A 26,219-nucleotide genomic window follows, 5' to 3' on the forward strand; every position below is an offset into this window, starting at 1 on the left:
CTCATCCAGGGCCCTGGTGCGGTGGCTCACTGGGTAATAAAGGGGTTAGGGCCAGCTTGGTATTATCAGCTGGCCCCAAGCCCAAAATTCATGGGGTCACGCCAGTATTAGACATGACCGCCATGAATTTCTAGTAAAGTATTTAAATAAAACACAACACCCAGAATAAAGTCCTTTAATTGAAATAAAGACACAATTCTTTATTGTTCTAAATTAAACCATACTTACCATCACACCCATTCCAGCTGAAGCCAACGATCTCCTGCAATAAAAGAAAAATAATAAACCAACCTCATCCTTACCTTTCCATGGTTCCCACGACAGCTTCAGCTCTGCTACATCGAGATGACTGGCTGGACCGCAGCAGAACGCTGCCATCCAGTCTGTCATCCCGCAGACACTGAGAAGCGCAGGCATGCTTGCGCTCCTCACTGTCTCGCTGTGACGGCATCCAGATGAGCCGAGGTCATGTCCAATGAACTCGGCTTACCTCATGCACGTCACTGACAGCGTGGGAAAATTCTCACGCTGAAGTGCTGAGTGCAGGAGAATTCTCCCACGCTGTCAGTGATGTGCATGAGGTGAGCTCATGTCCAATGAACTCAGCTCACCTCCTGCACGTCACTGACAGCGTGGGAAAATTCTCCTGCTTTCAGCGCTTCAGCGTGAGAATTTTCCCACGCTGTCAGTGACGTGCATGAGGTGAGCCGAGTTCATTGGACATGAACTCGGCTCATCTGGATGTCGTCACAGAGAGACGCTGAGCAGCGCAAGCAAGCCTGCGCTTCTCAGTGTCTGCGGGATGACAGGCTGGATGGCAGCGTTCTGCTGCGGTCCAGCCTGTCATCTCGATGTAGCAGAGCTGAAGCTGTCGTGGGAACCATGGAAAGGTAAGGATGAGGTTGGTTTATTATTTTTCTTTTATTGCAGGAGATCGTTGGCTTCAGCTGGAATGGGTGTGATGGTAAGTATGGTTTAATTTAGAACAATAAAGAATTGTGTCTTTATTTCAATTAAAGGACTTTATTCTGGGTGTTTGTGTTTTTTTTAACTTTGACTATGGGGTTAGTAATGGGGGTGTCTTATAGACGCCTCTCCATTACTAACCTGGGCTTGATGTCAGCTGGCATTATAAGCTGACATCAACCCCAACCCTATTACCCCCTGCCACCGCACCAGGGCAGCGTGGAAGAGCGAGGCTAAGTGCCAGAATTGCCGCATCCTATGAATGCGCCATTTCTGGGGCGGCTGACGGCTGGTGTTTCTAGCCTGGGAGGGGGCCAATATTCATGGCTCCCTTCCTGGGCTATTAATATCAGCCCCCAGCTGTCTGCCTAGCCTTTGCTAGCTATTAAATTAGGGGGGACCCCACGTCATTTTTTGGGGGGGGTCCCCCATTTTAATAGCTAGTAAAGGCTATGTATTCAGCTGGGGGCTGATATTAGTAGCCTGGGAAGCTCCGTGGGTATTACCCCCTTCCCAGGCTTCAAACATCTGCCCCAGCCGTCTGCTTAACCTCCGCTAGAGCCTAAAATTAAGGGGAACCCCACGCCAATTTTTTTAATAATAAATCCTTTATTTTAATACTAAATGACAAGTACAGTAACCAACACTATCACTGTACTTCATATATATGTGACTGACATGTTTCTATCTATCTAATCTATGTGTGATGCTCTATCTTTCTGTTCTAAATTGTCGGGTACCGCTGCTGAATTGCCGGCCGGCTTTTTTAAAGAGACAGTGCATGAAAACACTATTATTTTTTTAAATAAATCCTTTACACTAAATGACAAGTACAGTAAGCAACACTGTCACTGTGCTTCTTATATGTGTGACTGACATGTTTCTATCTATCTAATCTATGTGTGATGCTCTATTCCTTCTTGTCTAAATTGTCGGGTACCGGTGTATGCCGCTGCTGAATTTGCCGGCCGGCTTTTTTAAAGAGAGTGTCTTCTGAGCAGTTTGTCAGCTTTTGGACACCTTTGCAGGTGTTTTCTATGTGTTTCTATGTGTTTGTGTTTGCCTGCCATTGGTTTTAACAGTGTTCGACGGTGTTCTAAGGTGTTCGACGAACAGTTCGACGAACAGTTCCTCGAACATCCCGGTGTTCGACGAACCGAACCGAACTCGAACACTACGGGGGTGGCTCAACACTATTCGTAAGGTGCACCCCATCTCTAGCAAGTAGTCCATCATAAAGGTAATTCATTCCGTGATCCAGAAATCCAAATCCTTGTTGATGGCACCATCGACGTAGCCAGTTGTTCACCTGTAGAATCTTATTCCACCTCATTGTTCCATGGCCTTCCACTGGCTCTCCCAATTCTTTCACTTTCTTGCCTAAGTCTTCAAAGTCACTGCAGATGGTTTCCAGGTCCATTCTTGCCGTGTCATTTGTCCCCACATATATTAGCAGGAATGGGTAGTGATCTGTAGGTCTGAAGAGTCTTGATATCCTGTCAGACACATCTTTAGTTTTTGCTCCTGGAAGACAGCACATTTCTCTTGAGGTTATGTCTGGTCTGCAGATAGCGGCCTCTGTTCTTTTCAACAGGGAATCCCCCATGACCACCACTCTCCGTTTTGTCTTCAAAACTACTTTCTTTCTCCATCAAGGAGGATTCTGAGGGCTTGCAAGGTTATTCATTGTGGGCAAAGTCTTATCTTGCTGTATTTCTTCATGGTTCTCCTGCCTGAGAGCCTGGTACTGGTTCCTGAGCAGTATACTGTAGGTGCTGACTGCCTCTTGATCCTCCTGCTTCCCTGGGTCACATGCTTCCATTCCTCTGTTTCGTCAGGTGCAATTCGAATTTCTTCTCTTTCTGTATCATGAAGAGATAATTCTGCTCTGTCTAAGAACTCTTCACCTTCCTTAATGATTTTCAAGGTAATTAACCTCTCTTCTAGATTTCACAACTTTTCCTCCAACAGGGACACAAGCTTGCATTTCTGGCATGTGAAGTTTGGCTTTTCCACTGGCAAGTCTGTGAACATGTAGCTGGATATGCAGCTCACCAAATGGCTCCTGGACTCTTCCTTGTTTTTATTGTTGATATGTTATGAAAACAGTGAAAAACACCAACTGGCGCACCGTTCACCGATGTCCTCCTTTCAGCTCCAACGGCCAAAATCCAGTGTTCTTTGAGCTCATGGAGACTCTTCACTTATCCCAAAATGCAGTGAGAATATGCAAATTGTCTCCTCAGGACTCCACCCCTGGTTCACCAATGTCTTCCTTTCAGCTCCAACGGCAAAAATCCAGCATTCTTTGAGCTCGCGGAGACTCTTCTCTTATCCCAAAATGCAGTGAGAATATGCACATTGTCTCCTCAGGACTCCTCCCCTGGTTCAATTTCGTTAAGCATAATCTCACTAAATTGCAGCCGCCTGTGTGGATCATCCTCCAATAAACCATGAATTAGACGTGGACGATAAGCTTTCCACCCAATAGATTTCAGGATTCGCATGATAGAAGCTTGTGAAATTCCCAATTCCAAAGAGGCTCTTCTGGTAGACTTTTTTGGACTCTGAACAAATGTTTCAGCAACAAGTTGTTTATTATCTTCTGTACAGACTGTTTTGGGTCGACCAGTTTTTGGAGCATTAAGGATTGAACCAGTGGCATTGAATTTGTCACGAATGCGGTAAATATTTTGTCTCTTTGGGGCTTGAGTACCAAATGTTTCAACCCAATTTGCTCTAACGGTTTCAGCATTTTGAGATTTCCAATACTCTGTTAAAATCCATTTTCTTTGATCAGTATTTAAATTATTTGCCATTATGTGTTATCTGAATTATCAGAAAAGAAAACAGATTTGGGGGAGATCTATCTGTGAAAACTAGATCTGTGAAACTGGCTCAGTTGCCCTTAGCAACCAATCAGATTCCACTTTTCATTTTCCAAAGAGTCTGTGAGAAATGAAAAGTGGAATCTGATTGGTTGCTAAGGGCAACTGAGCCAGTTTCACTTTACACCATTTTTGATAAATCTCCCCTTTCATAACCTTATTGCACTTTCTGTCCACCTACTTATGGACAACCCTGTATATATACAGTACAGACCAAAAGTTTGGACACACCTTCTCATTTAAAGATTTTTCAGTATTTTCATGACTATGAAAATAGTTCATTCACACTGAAGACATCAAAACTATAAATTAACACATGTGGAATTATATACTTAAGAAAAAAGTGTGAAACAACTGAAAATATGTCTTATATTCTAGGTTCTTCAAAGTAGCCACCTTTTGCTTTGATGACCGCTTTGCACACTCTTGGCATTCTCTTGATGAGCTTCAAGAGGTAGTCACCGGAAATGGTTTTCACTTCACAGGTGTGCCCTGTCAGGTTTAATAAGTGGGATTTCTTGCCTTATAAATGGGGTTGGGACCATCAGTTGTGTTGTGCAGAAGTCTGGTGGATACACAGCTGATAGTCCTACTGAATAGACTGTTAGAATTTGTATTATGGCAAGAAAAAAGCAGCTAAGTAAAGAAAAACGAGTGGCCATCATTACTTTAAGAAATGAAGGTCGATCAGTCTGAAAAATTGGAAAAACTTTGAAAGTGTCCCCAAGTACAAAAACCATCAAGCGCTACAAAGAAACTGGCTCACCTCTGCTTCTGAGGATAAGTTTATCCAAGTCACCAGCCTCAGAAATCGCAGGTTAACAGTAGAGATGAGCGTTGTTCTACTCGAACTGTTCGCCAATCTCAAATTCGAGCTGTTTTGGGCGGTGTTCGAGCCGTTCGGCGAACACGAACGATTTGAGAAAAATTCGGCTGTTCGAGGTTATGTTCGATAACTGTTCGTGCACCAAAATCATAACTGGATTTTTTCTCAGTAATGATGAAAATTAATGTTAATACGCAGTTTGAGTGTACAGCGGGGTGGGGGGAGGGGCAGGGGATGGATCTCTGCAGGAATAATGAAGATCTCCATTTTTTTTTCTCTTTCCCGCATTTGCAGTGGGGAGGTGCAGTCTGTCAGCCTATCAGCAGCGCACACACGGAGCGAAGTGCTTTTTTTCACACAAGCAAGGGCATGTGTCATTGGCAGTGTATGTCACATGTCCTTGCCCTATAAGACCAAGCCATTTTCCCCGTCGCCACCATTTTCTCACTGCTGCAGCTGCGTGTTAGACGGCACCGCTGTTGCTGTGTGCGCTACACCTTGTTAATTTCAAGCCAATTTTCGCACAAATCTACAGATAGCTTGGGAGTAGGGAAAGTTGTGATTGCAGTCCTTTTAAGGACTAGGTTACAGCATTTCCTACGACTTTTATCAGGCAGGTCTGTGATCTTAAATAGATAGATTGTGGGAGTAAAGACTAATTGTAATTGCAGTCCTTTTCAGGACTAGGTTACATCAGTTCCTATCAGTTTTTGCCAGGCAGGTCTGTGCCAGTGCTGTGCAAGTTTTTTTCACAGCATTTGGCTGAATCTAGCAAAGCTAATCCTTTTTGGCCTATTGCAGAGTGTGTTAGTCAGTGGAGTAGCCTATCTGTGTTGCAAGATATACCACCTGTGTATAGAATACCAATTTTTTTACTGCACCTAGTGAAGTAAAATCTTATGGGCATAGCATCATTCTATTAGTCCATCTATACTGACCTCCATCAGGTTGCAAATTGAATATAATTTTTTTCTGCATCTAGCTCTGAAAAAATATTTGGGCTTCTAGCAGTGTGTGGGACTTGTTCTATTAGTCCATCTATACTGACCTCCATCAGGTTGCAAACTGAATATAATTTTTTTCTGCATCTAGCTCTGAAAAAATATTTGGCCTTCTAGCAGTGTGTGGGACTTTCTCTATTAGTCCATCTATACTGACCTCCATCAGGTTGCAAATTAAAAATAATTTTTATCTGCATCTAGATCTGAAAAAATATTTGGCCTTCTAGCAGTGTGTGGGACTTTCTCTATTAGTCCATCTATACTGACCTCCATCAGGTTGCAAATTAAAAATAATTTTTATCTGCATCTACCTCTGAAAAAATATTTGGGCTTCTAGCTGTGTGTGGGACTTGTTCTATTAGTCCATCTATACTGACCTCCATCAGGTTGCAAACTGAATATAATTTTTTTCTGCATCTAGCTCTGAAAAAATATTTGGCCTTCTAGCAGTGTGTGGGACTTTCTCTATTAGTCCATCTATACTGACCTCCATCAGGTTGCAAATTAAAAATAATTTTTATCTGCATCTAGCTCTGAAAAAATATTTGGCCTTCTAGCAGTGTGTGGGACTTTCTCTATTAGTCCATCTATACTGACCTCCATCAGGTTGTAAATTCAAAATAATTTTTTGTCTGCATCTAGCTCTGAAAAAATATTTGGCCTTCTAGCAGTGTGTGGGACTTTCTCTATTAGTCCATCTATACTGACCTCCATCAGGTTGCCAACTGAATATATTTTTTTTCTGCATCTACCTCTGAAAAAATATTTGGGCTTCTAGCTGTGTGTGGGACTTGTTCTATTAGTCCATCTATACTGACCTCCATCAGGTTGCAAATCGAATATAATTTTTTTCTCCATCTAACCCAGCCAATAGTTTTGGCCTAATACCACAGTTTGGCCACTCATCTCTGCTCGGTTCCCATCCATTGTTTTTTTGTGCAAACAACTCCAGAGTTGTGAATTAGTTAACCACCAAAATGAGTGGAAAAAGGCCTGCTGCTGGTGGAAAGGGGAATAGGTGTGTTGGGAAGGGGAAAAAAGGTTGTGTCCGTGGGGTAGGAGTTAAAGCAACAGTAACATCTGCAGAAGAAAGACCATCTTCCAGCCAAACTAAAATGTCTACTTCTTTTAGCGGACAATGTGATAAGATCCCTTTCTCACGGCCACGCCAATCGCTACAAATTCCAGATGAGGCACAAAAACAGCAGGTGCTTCAACGGATATCAAGTGCTCCTTTAAGTGGGCTCTCCTCCACATCAACTTCAACATCACAAATACTCCAGTCCTCAAAGGTGTCACCCCAATCGCACTTGCTTCCTCACAGCTCCCAAATCTCCAGCTGCCCGTCTGAGTATGAGGTAGAACAGATGGTTGAGTCTGCAGAGCTGTTTACTCATACTATAGCCTGGGAATCAGAGGTCGACTCCAGCGCTTCTGTGAATCCAGACGAGGAAATGATCTGCACTGATGCCCAGAATCTTTATGAGTCGGATCCAGGACCAGACGCAGAAGGTTCTGACCATAATGTAGACCCTCATTCCCAAACTGTAACTCCTGTTGGTGGAGACAATGAGGAAGACGATGATGAGACTCAAATACCTGATTGGAGCGACAACTTTAGTTTTTTGTCAGGGCAGGAACAGGTTGGCTCTGAGGACGACGGATGTGAAAACGCACAGGGTGATGATGATGAGGTTGGAGATCCCACTTACTGTCAACCCACAGTCAGCCAAGAGATGAGGTCAGCAGAGGAGGTGGAGGAAGATGCTAGTGACGACGAGGTCAGGTTGCGCCTTCCTGGACAGAGACGTAGTACTGGAAGCACATCAACAACTGCATCCTCAAACACAACTCTGCCTCTCACCACAAGTCGTGGTGGCTCTTCAGGTCGCATGGGTGCTAAGCCTTGCATAGCCTGGGCATTTTTTCAGATCGATAAAGATGACCCAACTCGTGTTATCGGTAACATTTGTCAGCAAAAGCTAAGTAGAGGCTAAAAAATACATAGTTTGAGTACTTCATGCATGAACCGGCACATGGACATGAAGCATAAGTTGCAGTGGGAAGCTCAGTGTGCTACAATGCGGCCTAGCCGGCCGGGCCAACCACCGTCTGCCATCTCTTGTGCATCCGCGGCCTCTTCATCCTCTGTGACCGGGGGGACAGAAGTCACACCTGTTTTGGGGCGCAGACCTGCCACCTCTTTACCCGCAACAGCCAGCGTGATTGGCAGGTCATCATTTTCTTTGGAGATGGTAACACCAGCTGGTGTTGAGCGCTGTCCGACATCGATAGCACCACCTTTGGATCAAGGCAACCTAACATGTCCGCCTGCATCTTCCTCACAGACCGGCAGTTTGCCGGGGACACCCTTATCAACCCCGTCTAAGCACAATAGCCAGCCCTCGGTCCCTCAGATGCGGACAAGTAAAAGACCATTTCCTCCTAGCCATGAGAAAGCTAAGAGGTTGAATTTCACCATCTGCAAGCTCTTGGCTACAGAAATGCTGCCTTTCCGCCTGGTGGACACAGAGGATTTTCGAGACCTTATGTCCGTCGCAGTGCCCCAGTACCAGATGCCCAGTCGGCACTACTTCTCAAAGAAAGGTGTGCCTGCGCTCCACCAGCATGTCGCACACAACATCACCGCTTCTTTGAGAAACACTGTGTGTGACAGGGTGCATTTCACCACAGACACTTGGACGAGTAGGCATGGACAGGGGCGTTACATGTCGCTGACTGGGCACTGGGTAACTATGGTGACAGCAGGACAAGGGGCTGCTGTCCAAGTCTTGCCGTCCCCACGAGTTGTGCGTCAATCCTCTTTATGTCAAAGTTCCTCCACTGCTTCTGCCTCCTCAACCTCCTCTCGGTCTTCCACCTGCACCCAAAGCCTGTCTGGTCATGCCACAAGCTTTCTAACTGTGCAGAAGGGATCCTGCACACCTCCTTACTATGCTGGCAGTAGGGCTCAACGTCATCAGGCGGTTTTTACTTTGAAATGTCTGGGAAATGTGAGTCACACAGCTGAGGAGTTGTGGTCAGCTCTGGAGAACCAATTTCATGAATGGTTGTCTCCACTGGACCTGAAACCAGGGAAGGCTGTGTGCGACAATGCTGCAAACCTGGGTGCGGCCCTTCACCGGGGCAATGTCACACACTTGCCTTGTATGGCTCACGTGTTGAACCTGGTTGTCCAGCAATTTTTAGCCCACTATCCCAGACTAGATGGCCTTCTGCAGAGGGCACGGTCGCTGTGTGCTCACTTCCGCCATTCGCATCCCGCAGCTCAGCGACTTACATCTCTACAGAAGTCGTTGGGCCTGCCACTTCACCGGCTAAAATGCGATGTGCCTACCCGGTTGAATTCAACTCTGCACATGTTGCAGCGACTGTGGCAGCACCGACAAGCCCTGGTGCAATACGTTCTGACGTATAGCCTGGGCCAACGAGATCCAGAGGTGGGGCAAATCACGCTGGAGGAGTGGTCTCAGATCAGGGACCTATGCACCTTTCTACACAGTTTTGAAATGGCGACGAAGATGTTTAGTGCTGACGATGCCATTATCAGCATGACTATTCCGGTGATTTACATGCTGGAGCACATGTTAAACAGAATTCGGAGTCAGGTGGTGGCACAAGAGGAGGTGGAGGAAGTAGAGGAGGAGGAGTTGTATGCGGAAGGGCTAACATCTGCAAGGTCCAGACGGTCAGCAGCACCAAGGCGGCAGGCATGTGAGGGTGGGGGAGACGGTTTTACCAGGGTGCATGGTAGCAGCCAAACTAGTGAGGAAGGTGCAGGAGCCCAGGAAGAAGTGGAGGACGAACTGATGGAAGACTCATCAGATGAGGGAGACCTTGATCACATTTATGTTGTGCGAGTTTGGGGGGAGAGGACAGAGGAAGGAAGCATGATTGTTACCTCGCCACCAACACAACAGGGACTTGCTGCTCCTGGATGCGCAACACACATGAGTGCCTTCTTGCTGCACTACCTGCAACATGACCCTCGAATTGTGAGAATTAGAAATAACCCTGACTACTGGGTTGCCACACTGTTAGATCCCCGGTACAAAAGTAAATTTGCCGAAATTATTCCTGCCATAGAAAGGGATGCACGCATGCAGGAGTATCAGCAGAGACTGTTGCAGAATCTTACATGTGCTTTTCCACAAAACACCAGTGGTGCACGTAGTGAATCTCACAGTTCCAACTTGCCAACCGTGGGACCGTCAAGTGTTCAGCACTCAAACCGTAACAGAACCACAGTATCTGCTGGTAAGATCAATTTTGCGGAATCATTTCACCACTTTTTTAGCCCATCCTTTGCAAGGCCACAGGAGACAAGAAGTCTGACACATAGTCAACGCCTAGAGACGATGGTACAGAAGTATCTCCAAGTAAACATTGAAGCCATGACTGTGTCACTGGACCCTTGCTCTTTTTGGGCTTCCAATCTGGATAAATGGCCAGAGCTAGCCACTTACGCCTTGGAGATCTTGTCATGCCCCGCAGCCAGCGTTCTGTCTGAACGTGTGTTCAGCGCTGCTGGTGGTGTGCTGACAGATAAGTGCACGCGGCTCTCCACTGATAATGTAGACAGACTCACGTTCATAAAGATGAACAAATCATGGATCCGAAACGACTTTTCTACCCCTGTGTCATCCTGGGGAGAGTAAAAGCTTGAAGATTGGTTAAAATCACCCTACCAACCGTTTTAAGCTTTCAAATTACTAATCATGTTTATCTGTATCTTGGCTGGAAAATAATTTGGGCTTTGTAGCAGTGTGCAGCACTGATTCTATTAGGCCATCTATAATAAGCTCCACCAGATTTAAAATTACTAATCATGTTTATCTGTATCTTGGCTGGAAAATAATTTGGGCTTTGTAGCAGTGTGCAGCACTGATCCTATTAGGCCATCTATACTAAGCTTCACCAGATTTAAAATTAATAATAATTTTTAGCTGCATCTAGCCCGGAAAATAATTTTGGGGCTCCGAGATGCGCAAGACACATAAGTGCCTTCTTGCTGCACTACCTGCAACATGACCCTCATATTGTCAGAATTCGTAGTAATCATGACTACTGGGTTGCCACACTCTTAGATCCCCCAAACTTTTCGATCAACCTTTTCATTTTAATAAAGACCAAAAAAATGGTCATTTTTGAAATTATAAGCATTAGCAGGTTATTAGAAACTGAAATCAAACAGTTTTCAACTCAAAACTTTATTCTAGGTGATGTTACATTTTCACATAGGACCCCTTGTTCGAAAGGAGCTTCTGAACTCTCTCGTCCATTGAATTTGTCAGGTTTTGGATGGTTTCTGCTTCAATTGTTTTGCATGAGGACAGAATACCCTCCCAGAGGTGTTGCTTAGATGTGAACTGCCTCCCGCCATCATAGACACTCCTTTTGATGATGCTCCAGAGGTTCTGAATGGGGTAGAGGTCAGGGGAGCAAGGGGGTCACACCATAAGTTTGTCCCCTTTTATGCCCATATCAGCCAGAGATGCAGATGTTTTATGTGCAGCATGAGATGGTGCATTATCATGCAAAAAAATGATCTTGCTGTGAAATACACGTTTCTTCTTCTTAAACCATGGCAGGAAGTGCTGTTTGAGAAAATCCACATACATTATGGAGTTCATCTTTAGCGCCTTCAGGGATCCTAAAGGGGCCGACAATCTCTCTCCACATGATTCCAGCCCAAAACATTACTCCACCTCCTCCTTGTTGGCGCTGTAGCCGTGTTTGCGTGGGGTGTCAATCAACCAGCCATCCTCCACTCCATCCATCTGGACCATCGAGCGCTGCACGGCACTCATCCGTGAACAAAACAGTTTTGAAATCAGTCTTCATGTAATGTTTAGCCCACTGGAGCCGTTTCTGCTTGTGTGAAGTGGATAGAGGAGGTCGACAGGATGGCGTATGCACAGCTGCAAACCTCTGAAGGAACCTGCATCTTGTTGTTCGGGGGACGTTGGAGGCACCAGCAGCTTCAAAAACTTGTCTGCTGCTATGACAAGGCTTTTTTGCCGCTGCTCTTTTAACCTGACGTAATTGCCTGTAGGAAAGAGTCCTCAATTTGCCCTTATCAGCACGCACATGTGTGTACTGTGAATCAGCTACATACTTCTTGATTGCCAAGACACTTCATCCTGATCATCGCACAATGTTGATTGTAGTCATGCCTTGACCTAAACACTCCACAATTTGTTGCTTCTCAGCAGCCGACACATCCTTTTTCTTTCCCATTTTGGCAGAAAATGTAGGCTGCTTAATAATGTGAGACAGCCTTCTTAAGTAGTCTTGCCTTTCATTGGACACACCTGCCAAACTAATTAGCACAGGTGTCTGCAATTGCTTACAGTGATATAAAGAGCCCTGACACACATCACCATCAATGAGTTTAACTGACAAACAAACAAATTCTTCCCTTATCACTCCTAAACACTTTTTGCATAATAATTTGGAACACAGTGTACATGTGCTTTTCCACAAAACACCAGTGGTTCACGTAGTGAATCTTACAGTTCTAACTTGCCAACCGTGGTCTGTATGGAGTTGTTCAATAAAGGGCCCAAAATTAAGAAAACATAGATGGGAGAGGTCTCTATGAATAGGAATTCCTAAGTATTTGATACCCTGTGAGGGCCAGGCAAAGGGAAAGTTGGACTGGATGGAATCCTATATGGATTTGGGGAGGGAGACATCGAGGGCCTCAGACTTCGCTGCATTGATTTTAAAATTTGACCATGTAACAAAGTGATCTATTTCAGCCATAACAGCATGGATGGATATATGTGATTGAGTGATATATACTAGCACATCATCAGCAAATAGAGAGCACTTGTACTCGGTGCCTCCCACCTCAATCCACCTAATATTGGGGTTATGGCGAATTGATGAGAGCAGGTGCTCCGTCACTAGGATGTATAAGAGAGGGGACAGAGGACATCCCTGCCTTGTCCCACTGGTTATTGTGAAAGGTGATGAAAATGTTCTGATGCACCCCCTGGGCCTTGGGACACCCGGAGCCGGACCCTTTTTGGTGGATGCTGGTGGTTGTAGTCTACGTGGCGGCGACCCGGTTCCGTGGCTCAGGGTGGTCAAACCAGTGGCGGAACTATTTATGTGGTTTTGATGTTTAAATGTCCGACTACACCACCCGTGGATTGCGGTCAGAGTGAACCGCCGCTGCAGGGCAGACCGCTGAGGCTGGTGTTGTGGGTGCAGCAGAGCGTAGCATAACTCCCCACGGGAGGAGTATAGCCTCAGGGCAGTGTATGCGGAGGATGGGGGTGATGGTGCAGGGCAGCAGCAGTAACGACACGGAGTCAGTGATGCAGTCCAGGGCCTTTACTCACAGTTCTTATTATCCAGACCACGTCTGCCGGTAACGGCTGCCCACTTCGTACTGTGCTCACCAGGTGAGGGGCTCAGACAACTCCCAGATAACTTTGGAGCGCTTCACAGGACCCCCTTTGTGTGTCCTTTGTCTGGCCTTTCTTACCAACCCTTCTGTCCGGCTGCCTCGGGCCTCCTCTTGGTAAACTTGGCGCCAGTTTCCCTGACCCTATGTGGTGCCTTCCTAGCGGGTGTAGCGAGGGGCTGCGCCACATAAAATGTTAGAGCCTCCAGTTTCTAGCTGAATGTCGTTTCCTGCCTCCACTAGTTTCGGGGACCGGTCTCCCCCTTTGGCCTGACCCCTCCACGCAGGTGGATTCGGGCGTGCGGTGGCGACTCGCCCGTCCGCACCCCTGGGATCCCTTCATTCCTCGTTCCTGGAGCCTTCTCTGCTCCTCTTCCTTCCTTCTCCCTCTTCCAGGCCTGGGCCTCTGTTACTAGGCCCGCCTCCGGAGCAGAGCTCATGCAGAGCCCCTGCTCCCTGCCACTTCTGCTCAGACTTCTCTGCACTGAACTAAGATGGTGCCCACCTTTTATACTCCCTTCTCAATGCACCCAGGAACTGCTTCCTCCCTGCTCCTGCACTACACGGTTCCCCTTCCTCAGTGTTCCCTCCCCCCACTCCAGCCAGGGACAGGGACTGTCGTGCCCATCTCAGAGGCATATTGGTCGCCCTGCCCCACGGCAATGTGGTGTAATGCATGCAGGTGTCGGGTCCTGATCCACACTCCATCCTTACCTGAGAGTGAGATATCACACCTCTGGGTGAGGTGCAATACCTCTGTAGCAAGCGAGCCCTCAGGGTGCTACATTTCCATTTATCTTCAGCCTAGGTGACGTATTGTGATACAGGGCCGTGATTTTGGCTATAAAAGGGTCCCCTAGACCCCTACCCCAAGCTTTTTAAGAGAATCATATATGGCGTGCCAGGAGACTCTATGGAATGCTTTCTCAGCATCCAACGAGAGTATCTAATTACAAATTTTTAACTGCATCTAGCCCAGGAAATACTTTGTGCCTAGTAGCAGTGTCTGCTAGTCAGCGGATTATCCCGGCTGTTAAGCAAGCTACACCACCTGTAGTTTGGACACTTAATTTTTTCAAAGGAAATGCTTCGGGACCACGGGATACTCAGTGAAGAGCATCAGGAGGCACCCCAAGGCATAGGGGCTGGGACTGGCAGTAGGATGCCTTGCGGTGGACAGCCGAGCTCGATCCTTATAAAAGCTTTTTAACTGCAGCAGCTTTAGTGGACGCTACTGGAGCTGGAATTACGTTGCTGCTGGCATGAGACTTGCCCTCCAATAGATCCTTGTAAATGGATTTAAAGTGTATTCATTCAAATTAGAGAGACAATTTAAATTAAAAAGCTTAGAGCTGCCTCCACCACAGGGGGGCTCGCTCGACCCACCAGCGGACAGGCACCAGTATTGGGAGAGGGGGGCTGGCCGTCAGGGTTCACCGCGGCTCTGGCACAAACCCGGCGACACGGAGGTGGCACGGGCAGGAGCGGACTGAACGTGTCGGCTTCTCACTTTTTGGATTTTAGAAGGGCATGACATGCCTATATTTGTGTCTCCCCCTCCTTTTACTCCTCCACCTCTTTTCTTTTCGCATGACTATATGTACTTGTCACTTTTCCATGTGTTAGTTGTGTCTTCTGAGCAGTTTGTCAGCTTTTGGACACCTTTGAAGGTGTTTTCTATGTGTTTCTATGTGTTTTTGTTTGCCTGCCATTGGTTTTAACGATGTTCGAAGGTGTTCGACGAACAGTTCAGCGAACACACGGGTGTTCGACGAACCGAACCGAACTCGAACACTACGGGGGTGGCTCAACACTAGTTAACAGCAGCTCAGAGTAGAGACCAGGTCAATGTCACACAGAGTTCTAACAACAGACACAGCTCTTCAACAACTGTTAAGAGGAGACTTTGTGCAGCAGGCCTTCATGGTAAAATAGCTGCTAGGAAACCACTGCTAAGGACAGGCAACAAGCAGAAGAGACTTGTTTGGGCTAAAGAACACAAGGAATGGACATTAGACCAGTGGAAATCTGTTCTTTGGTCTGATGAGTCCAAATTTGAGATATTTGGTTCCAACCACCGTGTATTTGTGCGACGCAGAAAAGGGGAACGGATGGACTCTACATGCCTGGTTCCCTCAGTGAAGCATGGAGTAGGAGGTGTGATGGTGTGGGGGTGCCTTGCTGTTGACACTGTTGGGGATTCATTCAAAATTGAAGGCATACTGAACAAGCATGGCTACCACAGCATCTAGCAGCGGCATGCTATTCCATCCGGTTTGCGTTTAGTTGGACCATCATTTGTTTTTCAACAGGACAATGACCCCAAACACACCTCCAGGCTGTGTAAGGGCTATTTGACCAAGAAGGAGAGTGATGGGGTGCTACGCCAGATGACCTGGCCTCCACAGTCACCAGACCTGAACCCAATCGAGATGGTTTGGGGTGAGCTGGACCGCAGAGTGAAGGCAAAAGGGGCAACAAGTGCTAAGCATCTCTGGGAACTCCTTCAACATTGTTGGAAGACCATTTCCGGTGACAACCACTTGAAGCTCATCAAGAGAATGCCCAGAGTGTGCAAAGCAGTCATCAAAGCAAAAGTTGGCTACTTTGTTGAACCTAGAATATGACATATTTTCAGTTGTTTCACACTTTTTTGTTAAGTATATAATTCCACATGTGTTAATTCATAGTTTTGATGCCTTCAGTGTGAATGTACAATTTCATAGTCATGAAAATACAGAAAAATCTTTAAATGAGTAGGTGTGTCAAAACTTTTGGTCTGCACTGTATATATATATATATATATTGTCCTTTTCCATCTATAGGAGTTCATATTGGGGTATCTTTTTCCAACATATCCTGTATTTCCATCTTTAGGCAATTTCTCATATATGGATCTCTTCTGTGTGTCTCTTTCTGTGTGGTCCTAGATGCATTGTCATTATGTTTTTATGAACATGACCATTTAATCATGCTTTGTATGATCATCTTTTAATAGTCTAAATTTTATGTAAGTGCAGGCACTATTCTTTAGTGCCACCGTATAAAATAGTTTTTTAAATAAATATATTTTATCCTTTAAGATTTGCCTTTCTGATCTTATTTAGACCATATGTTCGGTTTTCTTCCTTTGGATTATCATTTAAATTTTACATGATTCAACCAGGTTTGGGGTGGAGCAAATGCTTTTTTGCAGGTAGACCCCTGCACAGAAACTTTATATGCTACCCTTGACTAAGAGGCAGCAACAGCACAATTTGCCTGAATACAAAAAGTTGGATAATTTTTGGACCTTATTTATATTATAGCATATAATGTCATTAGTCCAGTCTGTACTTAAACAAGCTGTTTTCTCAAATGGCAGCTATTTACACACAGGAATTAATGTTGTAGTCACTTGAACATTACTAAGGTGATGTTTGTGTTAAACAGATTGAAAGGGATTTATTACAGTCCTAGGAGACCCCAGGGTGTTACACATATTTTTAGGGGCAATTCAAATGTAATATTATAATGAGTTTGACTTACATTCAACGTTAAGAGTTTGCTTCTCCGCCGTGGACAAGTCTTGTTTGAAAGTCACTCTACAGAATAATGGGGAATTGTTGTGTGATTTCCTCGGTGTGAATGAGATGTTGCTGTGGAAGGTTCTGGTGCCACCTTCATAGGTTATATTATATATCATCTGTCTTGTACCATTCATGGCTACTACCCATGAAATATGTGGTGTTATATTTCGACATCTACCAGGACTTGTGCAAGTCATTGTCACTTCCTTCCCATCCACCAGCCTTGTAGAAGAGATTGTAGGTTTATCTGTAAGCTCTGCAAAAATACAAATTAATGTGAGAACAGGTTGGACAGTTAACTCTCAATTCTTGCTTTTGGTTCCTTGTAATTTAAAATGGTAGTTCTACTATAGGAAATCGATTATTTAGATAATGTTATGTTTGCAAGTTTAAAGATGATGTGTCTTGGCTGTGTACTCCTTCAGATCAAAAAAGACTGTTACAAGAAGAAGGAGGGCATGGGTTGAAATGGTGACTGTTAGTTCATTAAACTCAGCAATAGTCCAACTGAGTATAATAAACATCGTAATATATCTTATTAATGAAAAATATTTCTTTTTTCCATGTAATTTCCACCTCTTCTGTGCCTCCATATAACTAATGTATCATTGACTATAAAATACATCTCAAATCTACTTTGACAAATGTTATTGACTTTTAAGGTAATTTGTCAGCAGTATTTCATGCAGAAAACGATTTATATGACCATATACAGTGGCATGTAAAAGTTTGGGCTCCCCTCATTAAAATTACTGTTAAAAGTTTGGACACCCTTGGAGATCTCTGTGATCAGATAACTCTGACCAAGGTTTCAGACCATAATTAGCCTGTTAGGGTTATGCCTTGTTCACTATCACAGTTAGAAAAGGCCGGGTGATGCAAATTTATCAGCTTTATAAAAACCCAGCCTCCACTAACCTTGTGCCAATAAGCTGCAGCCATGGCTTCTAATAAGCAGCTGTCTGGCACTCTAAAAATGAAAATGGTGGAGGCCACCAAAGCAGGAGAAGGCTATAAGAAGAGAGCAGAGCGTTTTCTAGTTGCTCTTTCCTCAGTTTGAAATGTAATTAAGAAATGGCAGCTACCAGGAATACTGGAGGTCAAGATAAGGTCAGGAAGACCAAGAAAAATTTCAGAGCAACTCGTAGGATTGCTAGAGAGGCAAATCAGAACCACTGCTAGAGTTGTGGCAAATTGTTCTACTGTTCAGAGACCCCTACACAAATATGGCGCCCAGGAAGAGTCATCAGAAGAAATTTTTTTCTGCATGCTCACCATAAAATTCAACATTAGAGGTATGCAAAAGAACATCTAAACAAGCATGATGCATTTTGGAAACAAGGCCTTTGGACCGATGAGGTTAAAATAGAACTCTTTGGCCACAATGATCAAATGTATGTGTGGAGAAAAAAGGTCACAGAATTTCAGCAAAAGAGCATCTTGCCAACCATTAGGCATGGGGGTGGATCAATCATGCTTTGGGATTGTGTTGCAGCAAATGGCACGGGGAACATTTCACGGGTAGAGGGAAGAATGGATTCAATGAATTTTCAACAAATTCTTGATGCAAACATAACACCATCTGTAAAAAAGTTGAAGTTGAAAAAAGGATGGCTTCTACAAATATATAACGATCCTAAACACACGTCACAATTCACAATAGACGACCTCAAAAGGTGCAAGCTGAAGGTTTTACAATGGCCCTCACAGTCCCTTGATCTGAACATCATTGAAAATCTGTGGTTAGACCTCAAGATAGCAGAACATGCAAAACGACCCAGGAATCTCACAGAAGTGGAAGAATTTTCCCAGGAAGAATGGATAAAAATCACTCAAACAAGAATTGAAAGACTCTTGTCTGGCTGCAAAAAGCGTTTACAAGCTATGATACTTTCAAAAGGGGGCCCTACTAGTTACTAACCATGCAGGGCACCCAATCTTTTGCATCAACCCATTTTCCTTTTTGAAACATTTAAAATGTAAAAGATGAAAATAAAGATTTTTTTTTTTTGCAAAAAACACAAATGAAATGTGTCATCTTTAACTTTAGGCCTTTTAGAGATCACTTCATATTCAACTTGCTTAATTGTTCACAATAACAGTAATTTTGACCACGGGTGCCCAAACTTTTACATGCCACTGTAGCTCTTTCAAAAACATTTATTTTAAATGTCCAGTCAATTCCTTCATTACTGAAATATGAGTATTTGAATGAATATGTTTTCAGGAGTGAGGTCCCAGCTCGCAAGCTTACATTCTACAAGGAAATGGGGGGACTCAATTGGTGGAAAGTGCTTGTTATTTCAGGTCTGGTAATTATAATAAGTCGGGATTATCATATAAAGCTGTATGATCCGGTCATCAGCCTGTATGTTCAAGTGCAATACTCAATTATCGAGTGCAGTTATCGTGTGCATGGAGGGTGTAGAGACAGATGAACAGTATGGAGCAGATTCTGAATAGTATTTAGGAGGGAACAGGGGAAAGTTAGTTTACTGGGTATTTGAGGTGGTAGGCTTGATTAAAGAGATGGGTTTTTAAAGCGCGCTTGAAGACATCGGGGCTAGGCATCAATCGGATCATCTAGGGTAGAGCATTCCAGAGAACTGGCGCAGCACGAGAGAAGTCTTTGAGACAGAGGTGCGAGGTTCGGATTAAGTGGGATGTTAGTCTCAGGTCATTTGTGGAACGGAGGGCACGTGTAGGATGATAGACTGAGATGAAAGAGGAGATATAAGGTGGTGCAGAACTGTGGAGAGCTTTGTGGGTGAGAGCAATGAGTTTATATTGGACCCTGTAGTGAATGGGTAACCAGTGTAATGACTGGCACAAGGTGGAGGCATCGGTGAAGCGGCTGGACAGAAATACGATCCTGGCTGCCGCAATCAGGACAGATTGGAGAGGGGAAATTTTGGTAAGAGGGAGACCGATCAGAAGAGAGTTGCAGTAGTCCAGACGAGAGTGAATAAGAGCTACAGTAAGAGTTTTAGAAGTTTCAAAAGTGAGAAAATATCGGATTCTGGAGATTTTTTTAAGGTGCAGGTGACAAGAGCGAGTGAGTGATCGGATATAGGGAGTAAAGGAAAGGTTAGTGTCGAATATGACCCCAAGGCAGCTGGCGTGCTGCTTGGGAGTTATGATTGAACCCTCCAAGGTAATTTCGAAGTTAGGTAGAGTTAGGTTAGTAGAGGGGGGAAACACAAGAAGTTCAGTTTAATGGAATAAAGGAAACAAAGGAAAGATAGTAATATGTCTTATAAGAGAAATGCTATTACAGTAAGTTGTACCCTTTCATCCTGCCTCCTGAACTCACCATGCACTCAGAAAAAAAAATGACAAATAAATATTAAATAGATAAAAAGTAATCATAAAAAATGGAAATAACAAAAAATTCACTGTCGATACAAATTGCAGTGTCTGATTTATACAGTGGGGAAAATAAGTATGTGATACGCTGCCGATTTTGCAAGTTTTCCCACTTGGAGAGTTATGTAATTTTTATCATGGGTACACTTCACCTGTGAGAGACAGAATCTAAAATAAAAAAACAGGGAATCACATTGTATTATTTTTAAATTTTATTGCATGAAATAAATATATGATCACCTACCAACCAGCAATAATTCTGACTCTCACAGATGTGTTTTTCTTTAAGAAGCCTTCCTACTCTGCGCTCATTACCTGTTTTAATTGCACCCGTTTTAAGTCGTTACCTGTATAAAAGACCTATCCACCCACTCAATCAATCACACTCCAACCTCTCCACTATGGCCACGACCAAAGAGCTGTCTAAGGACACCAGGGACAAAATTGTAGCTTTGCACAGGGCTGGGATGGGCTACAGGACAATAGGCAAGCAGATTGGTGAAAAGACAACTGTTGGTGCAATTATTAGAAAATGGAAGAAACACAAGATGACTGTCAATCTTCCTCGTCTGGGGCTCCATGCAAGGTCGCGTCTCGTGGGGTAAGGATGATTCTGAGAAAAGTCAGGAATCAGTCCAGAACTACATGGAAGGACTTGGTCAATGACCTGAAGAGAGCTGGGACCACAGACTCAAACATTTCCATTAGTAACACACTATGCCATTATGGATTAAAATCCTGCAGGGCACACAAGGTCCCCCTACTTACACGAGCACATGTCCAAGCTTATTTGAAGTTCGCCAATGACCATCTACATGATCCAGAGGAGGCATGGGAGAAGGTCATGTGGTCAGATGAGACCAAAATATATCTTTTTGGTATCAACTCCACCTCACCGTGTTTCGAGAAAGAAGAAGAATGAGTACAGCCTGAAGACCACTGTCCTAACCGTGAAGCATGGTGGTGCAAACATAATACTTTGGAGGTGCTTTTTTGCAAAGGGGACAGGACAACTGGTGGGAGGATGGATGGGGTCATGCAAACAATATTTTCTGTTTTTCATTATTTAATATTATTCAAGTTTATACCAATAAAGGGTTTTTATTAACAAATTGGAAATAATGTATTTTTTTCTATGTGTTTAGAGAATATGCTAAATGGATTGAAAAGTAAAGAACTGGTGAAAAGGACGTCTACGATCATCACTTATGTTATCGTTACACTCACCTGTTACGTCCACATAAGGGCGGATGTTTGTGTAGGTGAAAAGTGTTGGAGGGTCTTCCATTCTGAAAACATACACACCCTCATCTGTAATCAGTGGTTCTTCTATGTACAATGAACAGTCTCCTCTGGTCACATCCCCAATCAGGTTGAAACGTCCATTTGTGTAAAGTCGAAAATTTGATCGGTAAGCCACATAATGACTTGCTTGTCCAAGTGATCTGATCCAGAATCCATTGGTATTTCTACTTAGTCTTATATTTCTGGGAACGGTGAATGTGCAGGGAACATGAGCACATAGACCTCTCTGTACTCTCACATATTGATCTGTGAGTATTTCATAACCAGGTGTTTGACAGTTTATATCTGTGTGAAAAAAAACAGATATGGTGTTAAATAAAATACTTTTTTTATTAGAAGATGTGAAGTTAATTTTAAAACTATTATCGTTTTAGCCACCAGAAATGTTATCAGGAGAGTCCAAAATGTCCTTCTCCCGTATATCCCATATAGGGATCCATAAGCTTAACAATACAAATTTAGTTACTACTGGCCAAATGTTTTCCAAGTTTTATGTTGGTAATTGCTATGACACTAACTATCTCAGATCTTTGAGGAAAACAACAAGGAACCTTGTGGTCAGACACCTGTTGTACAAACATGGGACAGACTCAGTCTCCCAGCTAGGCTGGCAGTCATAGCTCCACCATAAATCACCTGTACTGTAGGTGATTACTTTAGATGTAGGTGAGCTAATGCATTGTCAACGTCATGTATGGTCCCTTTCACGTTACTTCTACAAGTCAAGCACTGGTTAAGCCACTATCCATTGTGGTGACCCTGCGAACAGCACCAGATATCTCATCGTCTGGACTCTTGTGATAAATTTCATCCTTGGGCAAGTTTAATAAGTATATCTCACACAACCGGCAATTTGCATTATTTTGCAACATCAATCATGTTTTGCACACACTTATGAAGCAACCCTTAGCCTGTACATATTTCCTCCCATACCCAGATGTAGGTGTTATCATCTTCATAAAATCTAGCAGTCAACTAAGTGATTGGTGAAACATAAATATGCAATCAAGGTACTGGTTACCGGAAAACAGGAATTATATTATAGATCTAGAGACGTGACATTCACAAAGGAACTTAACACATCATTTTTTCACTGTTGTAATTAATTTCTGGGGAGACACCCACTAGACCCAAACATTATAAAGTAATACAATTTAATGAGATATTAATGCCCAAAACTTTTTTTTTTTTGCATAATTCAGAGCTACTTTTATTCCTTCTCACAACACCCACATCATGTGTCTTGGTGGTCGCACATGCTCAGTAGCACTCAAGCAGTAGAGAGATTCATGCTAATGTACAAGCCAGCCAATAGGAATCATGCACTAGAAATGGCTTCTTGCTGACACTGGATACATTAGGTGGGGGTTCAATGACAGGTTCTTAAAAGAGACATCATGATGAAAGCTCATACTTACTGTTCCATTGCTGAGATACAATCAAAATTAAAAGCAAATAGTCCACGAAAATCCAAATTCTTATACACAGCATATTCTGTTTTCTCTATTTGTATTCTATAGGGCCTGTAGCAAAATACATAATGTATTTAAGAAAAACTAACAAAAACACAGCAATGTTCACATTTCATATTTTGGTCTTGTACTCAGAGCCCGTAGAAATAAGATGCACCAAATTTCTTAAAAGATTCAAGTCTCTTAGGAAAGGTCCATGTGGTTCTGTCAGGGCTTCCATCTGAAGTGGTCTACCACGCTTTTGTGCCTGCCTAAAAAATGGATAACGTCAAAACAGAATCCAAACGAGGCACAAAAGTGACTGTCTACATAATTATGGTGAATGGCTTCATCAGGGGTTCTGCCAAATCTCCTGATGAAAGCCTCAATGGAGCCAGTAACTTGTGTCAAAAAATGTTTTGTAAGAGTGGTGGACTGTTCTGCTGCGTTCCTGCCCCTGTAGACCACGATTGTGTCACGTAAATAATATCATGCGTTTTATATAGATACTAGATGGAGGCCCAATGCTATCTCATCGGAAGGACGGTAATGTCACGATGGGGGCAGGCTTTGCAGCGTTGAGAATCTCTCCCCCATGTGCTCACCCACCTATCCACTCTCTCTTTCCCCCATGTGCTGACTTGTCCCATCTGTGCTCTCTTCTTTGACCTGTCTACCCCATGTGCTCTCCCCCTTGTCTGCTGTCTCAGTCCTTCCTGTGCTGTGTTCTCCCCTCTTGTGCTGTCCCGTTTGAGCGGTCTCCTCCTGTGCTCTGTCTCTCTCCCCTCAGTGCACTTTCTCTCTCCCCCATCTGCTGTCTTCTCCTCTCATGTGATCTCTTCTTTGACCTGTCTACCCCATGTGCTCTCCCCCTTGTCTGCTGTCTCTCTCCTTCCTGTGCTGTGTTCTCCCCTCATGTGCTGTCCCGTTTGAGAGGTCTCACCCCTGTGCTCTGTCTCTCTCCCCCTGTGCACTTTCTCTCTCCCCCATCTGCTGTCTACTCCTCTCATGTGATCTCTTCTTTGACCTGTGTACCCCATGTGTTCTCCCCTCATGTGCTGTCTCGTTTGAGCTTTCTCCCCCCTGTGCGCTTTCTCTCTCCCCCCTGTGCTGTCTTCTCCTCTCATGTGATCTCTTCTTTGACCTGTGTACCCCATGTGCTCTCCCCCTTGACTGCTCTCTCTCTCCACCCCTGTGCTATCTTCTTTACTCATGTGTTCTCTCCTTAGAGCGGTCTCCCCCCTGTGTGTCCTCTTTCCCATGTGCACTCACCCCTCCCCCTGTGTTAAAATGAAAACAAAGTAAGTAAAGGTAACATTTTATTAACATAGAAAAATTGATGACAAAGGTTCTTTAGTTTACATTGTATCCACATGAGGACAAAATGTACGTACGGCATATACAGAGTGTGTGTGTGTGTGGTGCGTACAGCGTATACAGTGTGTGTGTGGTGCGTACGGCGTATACAGAGTGTGTGTGTGTGGTGCGTACAGCGTATACAGTGTGTGTGTGGTGCATACAACTTATAGAGTGTGTGTGTGTGGTGCGTACAGCGTATACAGTGTGTGTGTGTGTGGTGCGTACAACGTATACAGTGTGTGTGTGTGGTGCGTACAGCGTATACAGTGTGTGTGTGTTTGTGGTGCATACAACTTATAGCGTGTGTGTGTGTGGTGCGTACAGCGTATACAGTGTGTGTGTGTGTGTGTGTGTGGTGCGTACAACGTATAGAGTGTATGTGTGGTGCGGACGGCGTATACAGTGTGTGTGTGGTGGTACGTGCGGCGTATACAGTGTGTGTGTGGACAAGTGGGTGTGTGGACTGATGGAAATAGTTAAGTACAGAGCTTAGCAGCCTTCCATTCGCAGTCCCATAGACAATGAATGGAGTGGAGTCCGTTAATGTGCATCTCTACTTCGCATTATTCAATACAGTAATTTTCTGAATTATTGGAATCACACAGCTCCTCGAGTGATAATCAGTAGTTCATCATACCTTGGTAGCTATATTTTAATTTTTCTGTCTTCATGTCTCCCATTCATTATGTAAAAAGTGACTACATACTATATGTGCAACCACCCCTCTGCAAGGAATGAGGGACATGAGACACAATCATGGCACCAGTGGGGTCAAACATTGTCAAAAACTTTGTAACATTCACAACTTATGTATGACATCTTTTAATCCAGGCAAAGACCAACATTGCCACCTTGGCCCTTTGTCTTATTATCCTACATCCTTTCCTTAATCTTTGTAGACTTTTCACTAACACCCTGCGCCCAGATACATGCTTACCAAACCCCCATTACCAATATGTAAGCCATAAATGTCTATACTTTTAACTCATTAAGTCTTAGTAACTCATTATATCATGTCTAATCAGCAGTACCTCGATATCCTATGTTATTGAGGAAATTTTTTCTTACCTTGAATTATCCTATGTGGCACATCTTCTTAAAATTTCCTATTTTTAATGTCACACTTTCATTATTGTATACAATGAGCCATTCCTAGTTTTCTTTTTGGAACTTGTGGACATCTAGCTTGTGCCTGATCTTTACTGAATCTATTCAGGGACCGGACTGTTCATGTACCTAAAATGCAGAAGTAAATGTCATGAATTTACGAAACTTCCTTCATACTCTGTTATTCAACGAATGCTCATGACCACAAGGAATGATGCAAATCTTATTCCGCTTATATTGTACACTGCTCAAAAAAATAAAGGGAACACTTAAACAAGAGAATATAAATCCAAGTAAATCAAACTTCTGTGAAACTTGTCCACTTAAGAAGCAACACTGATTGACAATCAATTTCACATGCTGTTCTGCAAATGGAATAGACAATAGATGGAAATTATGGGCAATTATCAAGACACCCTCAATAAAGGAGTGGTTCTGCAGGAGGGGACCACAGACCACATCTCAGTACCAATGCTTTCTGGCTAATGTTTTGGTCACTTTTGAATGTTGGTTGTGCTTTTACACTCATGGTAGCATGAGACGGACTCTACAACCCACAGAAGTTGCTCAGGTAGTGCAGCTCATCCAGGATGGCAAATCAATGTGAGCTGTGGCAAGAAGGTTTGCTGGGTCTGTCAGCATAGTGTCCAGAGGCTGGAGGCGCTACCAGGAGACAGGCCAGTACACCAGGAGACATGGAGGGGGCCGTAGGAGGGCAGCAATCCAGCAGCAGGACCGCTACCTCCGCCTTTGTGCGAGGTGGAATAGAAGGATCACTGCCAAAGCCCTGCAAAATAACCTCCAGCAGGCCACAAATGTGCATGTGTCTGCACAAATGGTTAGAAATCGACTCTATGACAGTGGTATGAGGGCCCGACATCCACAGATGGGGCTTGTGCTTACAGCCCAACATCATGCAGGACGCTTGGCATTTGCCACAGAA

The 26,219-nt window shown here is 44.1% G+C and overlaps 1 protein-coding gene across 1 annotated transcript in view; it reads right to left on the bottom strand.

The window, feature by feature from the left end:
• Positions 1-26,219, bottom strand: part of LOC141172003 (sialic acid-binding Ig-like lectin 13) — a 127,818-nt gene that overhangs the window by 33,316 nt on the left and 68,283 nt on the right. The window contains exons 2-5 of the mRNA XM_073655765.1: positions 25,238-25,405; positions 22,778-22,882; positions 21,282-21,644; positions 16,648-16,944 (exon numbers count right to left, since the gene is read on the bottom strand). Of these exons, the coding sequence (XP_073511866.1) occupies positions 16,648-16,944; positions 21,282-21,644; positions 22,778-22,850 (733 nt within the window). The 5' untranslated portion in view covers positions 22,851-22,882; positions 25,238-25,405. The remainder of the gene's footprint in view (positions 1-16,647; positions 16,945-21,281; positions 21,645-22,777; positions 22,883-25,237; positions 25,406-26,219) is intronic.

Source organism: Phyllobates terribilis, unplaced genomic scaffold (assembly GCF_046119375.1).
Source record: "Phyllobates terribilis strain yellow unplaced genomic scaffold, ASM4611937v1 Scaffold_12__6_contigs__length_324123572, whole genome shotgun sequence".
Classification (NCBI taxonomy): Eukaryota; Metazoa; Chordata; class Amphibia; order Anura; family Dendrobatidae; genus Phyllobates; species Phyllobates terribilis.